This window comes from Haliaeetus leucocephalus, unplaced genomic scaffold (assembly GCF_000737465.1).
Source record: "Haliaeetus leucocephalus isolate CR32 unplaced genomic scaffold, Haliaeetus_leucocephalus-4.0 Scaffold656, whole genome shotgun sequence".
Lineage (NCBI taxonomy): Eukaryota > Metazoa > Chordata > Aves > Accipitriformes > Accipitridae > Haliaeetus > Haliaeetus leucocephalus.
In genome coordinates, this window is record NW_010973092.1 from 9,135,773 (window position 1) to 9,143,213 (window position 7,441).

General features: G+C 40.8%; 1 protein-coding gene across 1 annotated transcript in view; it reads left to right on the forward strand.

Annotated features, from left to right (window-relative positions):
- The window catches only part of LSM11 (LSM11, U7 small nuclear RNA associated), an 8,157-nt gene extending 1,086 nt beyond the window's left edge, over nt 1–7,071 (forward strand). The window contains exons 2-4 of the mRNA XM_010579216.1: nt 4,120–4,259; nt 5,025–5,108; nt 6,667–7,071. Coding sequence (XP_010577518.1) covers nt 4,120–4,259; nt 5,025–5,108; nt 6,667–7,071 — 629 coding nt within the window. The remainder of the gene's footprint in view (nt 1–4,119; nt 4,260–5,024; nt 5,109–6,666) is intronic.
- The last annotated feature ends 370 nt before the right edge of the window (nt 7,072–7,441 follow it).

Genomic DNA, 7,441 nt, shown 5'->3' on the forward strand with positions numbered 1-7,441 from the left:
CGGGGGGGGAAATGGTGGAGTTCGGGGGGGAAATGAGACCTAAGTGCTGGGTGGAAGGCTGGGAAAACTGTGCAGAAAGGAGGAACGGCGCTTCTCAGGGGACTGCTTACTCGGAGAGGGCACTGATTTTGTTATGGTGACGTCCTTGTCTGTTAGTTGGTTAATTACATTCATCCCCTTGATTTTAAGGGAAAAAGGATGAGAAACTGCTGTGCTTTCAAAAGTGCTGGTTTTAATCAGATTTGAGCCCGGGCAGCTCATAGTTAAATCATAATGGCCTCAAGTTGCGGCAAGGGAGATTTAGGTTAGATATTAGGAAAAATGTCTTTACTGAGAGGGTTGTCACACATTGGACATAGGCTGCCCAGGGAAGCAGGTGAGTCACCATCCCCGGAGGTATTCAAAAAGCGCGTAGACGGGGTACTCCATAACATGGTTTAGTGGGCACAGATGATGGTTGGACTCGATGATCTTGAAGGTCTTTTCCAACCTAAATGATTCTATGATTCTATAACTGCAGCATGAGCCTGTAACGCACTGCTGTATCTTGGTTACTAACTGTACGTCCTGGGGGCATACATACAATGCTGGCGTGTCGTGATAGAACAGGGGATTGAGGTGGGAGGCAGCTGTGATGTTGCCATGTGAGGTATCTGTGATGATGATACAAGTTTCTTGTCTAAATTTGTCTAAATTTATGCATGCAGTCAGGGTAATAGCCCCTAAACATTAAAGGGTGCGACTTGTGCACCTACACCAAGAACCAAATCGCATTGCTATCAAATGAGATGGCATTTTAGTGCACTTAATTAAAAATACTGGGTATTTATTGGAATCAAAGCATCTCTTCTAATTACCAGCGTCACCGTAACATTCTTTTTGTAAAAAGGCAAAGCCCAAAATGTTCAATTCTGAATGCCCAAAGCAGGACTTCTTTCTTGCTCAGACACCAAAATGTAATGTATTCATTGCCATAGGTGCTGCATGATCCTAAATATCATGTCAACTTAGCGTTCCACGCAAATGCGGAGGTTCTGTTGGTGTAGGATTTCCTAAAGAACTGACCTTAAATATTGATTTAGGATCTTAATATAAAGTATCTGCATTTGGGTAACTGTGATGGAAATTGAAAAAAAACTTCTGTAAAAATTAACTTCCATGGTGGTCTAGCAAATAAATTATATGCTTCTGTTAAGAGCACATATTTAATATCCACACATCTAAAGCTGAACAGCGTGGACTTTGAAGAATACTGGCACAACTGACATAGAAAGTGCTATTCAGCAGTCTGGAGAGTTTTAAGAATAACTTATAGCCAAAATTGTGTGCTTTCCCTGTAAGTAGGGGGCCCGTCTGCACCGCAGGTGGGCCAGTGTTTGAAGCTTGGATTCTAAGGCAGTAGCTGCCTCTGAAAGTAACTGTGATACATGGTTTGCTGCGTCCCGCGGTTGTGATGCTGTGCTCCCAGGTAACTGTGACAAGGTATGACGTGTTCCTTAAATTCTGTAGGTCAGAAATGTAAAATGGAGCTAAAATTTTGCCTGTCATGATTTCAGATGTAGCCATAAAAGTAAGAAGGAAGCTACTTTAGCAGTGCCTGTTTTGGATCAGTTCAGGAGAAGCTATTTCTAATTACTTTGCATTTACCAAGGGGCAGAGAACTCATGTGCAAATGGTTACTACAGAGCAGTTAGGCATTTGATAGTGTTCTGAGTTATTTCAGCTATTCTAACTTGCTTTGCTCTTGGTTTGTTGGGTTTTGGGGGAGTTTTTTGGAGATTTTTTTTTTTTTTTTTCAATCTTGCCTTTTAATAAAGTCTACCCTGAGGGCAGGGACTTGAACTTAACCAGAGTTTGGATCTTTAGTTTCTCCTTCCTGGGGTACTTGCCCTCTGGCTTACAGTAGTTTTCTAGTCATTCTTCAGAATCCTGGTATTAAGCATGTGCCTATTTTATACAAATTTGGATTGGATTTTGAGTACAAAACCAGCTAGGTAACTCTTTTCCCTATGGATTGAAAAATTATTAATATTGGTACTTAACAGCATCAACAGCTGTAGGCAAATCTAGCTGCATGCAGAGCCTGGTCATTACAGGCTTTGATGCTTGCAGAAGAGGTGTGTTGCAAAAGTAAGTTCCTTGTGTTGCTGGTTTTATTTTTTCTAAGAAGTGGATGTCAGATTGTTGAAAGGTTTTTGGATGATGTGTTCTGCCCTTTTGATCAGGTGAAGTTGGAGGTTTGCCCTGGTGAAGCCAGAACCTTATGCAGCAAGGAAAAGTGGGAAAAGCATGTATTGTCTAGATTTGGCAGAGCTGTAAAGTAGTGTTTTCTACTAGGCCTAATGGGGTGCCGACAAGCAAAGGCATAGCTGGAAATAAGGATTGTACTTGGATATTTATAAGAAGTAGATAAAGTTCCTATGTAAAGGAAACATTGGAATCTAAAATCTAAAAAAAACCCCCTAAATCTAAAATGATCTGTAAATTCGCAGGTTTGGTTAGAAAAAATACTGTTATCTGATTAAAAGTATCTATCTGATGTAGTGATGGTGTCATCTGTGGTTCCCGTGATGGACTTGTGAATTCAGAACATAAGTTCATCATCAGTTTGGCTGAAGGAAGCACAGAGACTCATGAAAAGACCCCCATAAGGAAAGCTGGGAGGTACTGAGCTTATGCTCTGTGTGAAAGCAATTTTCTCCAGCTATCAGCTGAAGAGGGCTGGCAAGAAGACAATGGATCTCAAAAAATAAATGTGATTAGGTTAATTCAGAGGAAACTGCTTTAGATTTCCCTGCTGTGGCTAAGAATTACCATGCAGCCAAATACTGCAGATCAGCTATCATACGGTAGGTAACGTTTTACATTGACAGGATGCATCTTCTAGTGTTCAAATCAAACCTTGTATACATAGTCCCTAAAGCACAAGGCAAGACATCATCTCTGACTCAGGTATTTTATTAATATGAAGAACTGTGTGAGATTTTAGACCAATACTCTTCCCTGACTCTTAGTAGGAATTGTACAGCAATCCTGGGGCTGTGTTTGCACAAGCAAATGGGTAGCTGTAATTTACCACTGGAATGGCTTTGCCATGGTGTGAGTAGAAGTTGTTAAGTAAATAATATCTATGCCTCTAGATAGCTTACACTTGCAAAGATTTCTAGTGTGCAGATAAGGCTTGTGTGTACCACGTAAGCTTTATGTTTTACTGAATTCCTTTGGTTTTGCCCTGAATAAAACCATTATTGTTCTGTGGTTTAGCATGGTTTCATTGGTGGATGCTTATAGTAATTTTATTTCTTTGCCAGAGACTTGTACATCTTTGAAGTACATTTGGCTGGCTGCTGAAAGTTTAACTGAAACAATACATTTTCATCAATTTAAACTGATCCAGTTTAGTTAGTTGAAGAACTTTGAGTCATTCATTGTTTCAGAAATGTCCTTGTAAAGAAAAGGAACACATCTGATACAATACTTTAACAGATTGCAACTAATCTGAGGTAGCCTTAACTAGGCATTAGTCTTTTCTGCAAAATTATCTCTGCCTCCGTGAGCCTTCTGTTCCCTCTGAACCACTTTTATTTAAGATTAGCATTACTTAATATGTTTTTGAAATGTAGCAAAAAGATTTGCAGCTAAGGCTGATTTGGCTGCAGGTTATGCAAAGCGAAACCTTCATATTTTCTAAAGTCTTTGCTGTCCCCTCTGTAAGAAGAGTTTGGGTGGTCTAGTAGAATCATAGAATCATTTAGGTTGGAAAAGACCTTCAAGATCATCGAGTCCAACCATCATCCATGCCCACTAAACCATGTTATGGAGTACCCCGTCTACGCACTTTTTGAATACCTCCAGGGATGGTGACTCAACCACTTCCCTGGGCAGCCTATTCCAATGTGTGACAACCCTCTCAGTAAAGACATTTTTCCTAATATCTAACCTAAATCTTCCTTGCCGCAACTGCAATGCATTACAGTGCTCTGGGGCTTCTTATGTCTTTTGCTGTGAAGACAAATGTTGTACCAAGATCTGCCATACTTCTGCATAGAGTAGATTTCTACATATTGTATATATATATGTATTTTGTTGAAGACTGGTGATGTTGTCTTTCTGTTGTAGTCCATGAAGGCAGCCCACTGGGGGAACTTCATCGCTGTGTCCGAGATGGTGTAAAAATCAATGTCCATATCCGCACTTTCAAAGGGCTTCGTGGAGTCTGCACAGGGTTCTTGGTTGCATTTGACAAGTTCTGGAATATGGTAATTATTGTTCAAGCCCTTGATTTATAACTGCTATATCGAAAACTTGAAATTTGCAAAAGGTTTAAGCAAACTACATTTTGAGAAGAGTAATGTAGTATTGTAGTTCATACAGCTAATTTGCTCTGGCACTGAGTGCTGTGTTTCAGACCTAAGTGGTGCTTGGTGGTAGATTGGTACATCTGAGAGGTGCCTAATCATCTTAGAGAGGTTTTAGGTGAGAGAGAACCTTTGAAGAGTTCCCAACATCTTCAAAGGTTTTGTATGAGAACCCAGGAAGGTGGAATATGAGGAATATCAGAAGCTTCCAAAGCTTTCTCTGCAAAACCCAATCTTCTTATAGTGGTAGCCACTTCTGTGTGTTTTCACTAACACGTCACTGGGATGTCAGTGACAAAAGCTTTTCACTGTGTTCTACCTCATAGATCTTAAAGACAGTGGGTGGAAAAGCAGCTATTAAATATTTGTGAGACTGGAGCTGTGAAAAGTTTGGAAATGGTGGGGGGGATGAGAGGGGGAAGGATTTTGCAGGCAAGGCTCTCAAAGATTTGTAAGTAATGCAGAATGGATGCTAGGCTTTGCTGTTGCTTTTACACCTCAGTACAACTTAGATGATTAAGAAACCAGCTCCAAAGCACAGCTTGTTCCTAGGGTGGATTTTCTTTCAGATAGAACATAATTTCATAGTGCTATGACACAAAGCTGGTCCAAAGCTTTTTCATGTTTTCTTTTAATTTTGACCTTTCCATTTCTTTTATCTTCTAGGCCCTGACAGACGTGGATGAGACGTACAGGAAACCAATAATGGGCAAAGCTTTCTACGCAGAACCTCAGCTCACACTAACACGGGTATATAACCATCTCCAGTTTTCTTCTTTTTTTTTTTTTTTTTTTTTTTTAAGTATCTCCTTTTCAAAGTAGTAAAAGAGGAGCATTGATTGGAAAACTGTATTTACATTTGAAATATTTTACCTCCTTTTATTACAGATGACTCTAAAATGGCTTGAACTGGGCAAAAGAAACCAGTTTTCTGACCTCTTTGAAAGTACCTTGGCCATGGTTCAGTGTTACAGAGGTTCCACTTCAGAGTTCCTAGTATCAGATCACAGTTGCTGCCAGTGCTTAGTGCAATATGCTGACTTTCTATAAGCACACTCTGTGGTTTTTGATTTATTTGTTCTGTGCCTTTTTTGCACCCATGACTGATCCGGTCCACATTTGTCCTGCCAGGTGATTTGGCAGTGCGTAACTATGATACTGATGTTCCTGGAGCGACAGTCTTTGTCTCTAGCCAACGAAAGAGCACTTCTGTTTGGTCGCTTGAACTTCTAGTCTAGGTACTGTGAAGCCCAAGATTCTGCACGTTGCTCCAAAGCGAGACACACTCCAGGATCCAGCTGCAAAAGAAGATGTTTACAAAGTTGAGAACTGAAGAGATGATAGATGAACTTCTGAACAATGAAGGAAAAAAAAATTTGACAGGTCTGTGCCTGTTGAATGGCATAGCTCTGGGCCTTTTGAAAATCAGAGAAGCATCACAAAAACTTTTAAACAGTTTTATTGCAAGGAATTTGCTTTCAAATTCCTGCCATTTAAATCTGTTTTCTGATCAATCCCCCTCTTCCTTTTTTAAAGATTACTTAAAAATAATTAAGTTGTCATTGTTCCTTTAGCCCACTCTAACAGGGATTGGCTTTCCATCCTGTTGCTAGGAAAAGACAGGCTAACTGAGAATCCTTTTAATTTGTCAGTATTTCATAAAAGCTTGCCTGCTGCCAGAGTGAAAGCAGTTTCTTTTCCAGTTTCAGCACCACGTATTCTTAGATTAATGAGTTCATGCAGTGCTTTGGATCTGCTGCTCTAGCTTTTATTATTTTTCTATTGTTTGTGGTCTGCTCACCTCCCAGAACACCTGCATGGCATCTTTTAGTTTGTTTTGGAGAACACAAGAGGTCCATCATTTTTTCAGTATATGCTCTTTGCTGATTGAGGCCCCTTATCTTAGGGATTCGTGTCCTGTCTGAAGACACAAGGATGGAAATCTCTCTAATACTATCTGACAACATTACAAGAGCATTGGGGAAAGTAAGCTAATGGAGCAACTTGGTAGCTTTCTGTTGTTTCTGACCAAAGTTAAATGCTACTGCATATCAGTATTGCTCCCCAAATTAAATTTGTCAGTGCTCACATAAAGACACTCACGTGCATGCAAGACATCCATTCACCTTATGTCACTGTTTGGCAAGAAAATGTAGTTTTTACTGCTGGTAAAGATTCTTCACTAATTATGTATTGTCAGCTCTGATTTGGGATTGTATACGCAAATACCATGTAGAAATGCTGAACAAGCGGCCTCTCATTTTATGAATGTGGTCATACACATAAATGTTTTGGTTTTTTTTTACAGCTGTTTGACAGACTCAAACTGCAGGAGTCCTCAGTAAAGAAGGGAGCTGACTCAAAGACTGTCTCAGAGGAGCTAGCCCTGACAAATGACTCTCAGACGCTGGGATTGAAAGTTGGATCAGGACGAGGGAGAGCAGAAGATGAGCGCGAGAGGCAGAAACGCTTGGGCAGAGCTGGAGAAAAGAAGATGCCAGGTGACAGTCTGCATCTGGCTGCCAGAGGTGAAGCTGATGTGGGCAGCGGGACTGCCCACACACAGGGTGCCAATGCTGGTGGTACCCGTGCAAGAAGCCAGTCACGGAGAAGGCGGCGGCCCAAAGTGGATTATCAACAGGTGTTCACACGTCACATAAACCAGATTTTTATTCGAGGAGAGAATGTCTTGCTTGTCCATTTAGCACATTGACTTGGCTGAGCCTTTGTCAGTGTATTTATTTGATAGCATGAATTGCCACTGCAGCTCTCATTGCTATTTAGCATTCTCATTAAGTGTGATGCTACTGTGACTGGTTTCCCATTGCCATAACAAGGTAGGGGAAATAATTTTAACTGGAGCATCCTGAGCTTGATGCCAAAGCAGCCTCCTTGATCTCTGTTGGGGGTCTCAGGACACGGTCAGCAACGCAGTTGTTTCTGTGAGATGAGGGAGGTAAGCACAGATCCCACTGCTCCTTAAAAAGAAGCTAAATGGAGAGGGTTGGAAGAGATTTTTGGTGTATTCAGTTATAGGAGCTACTTGTGGCACACATTTAAGGAGCTTAAGATTAGATCTCCAC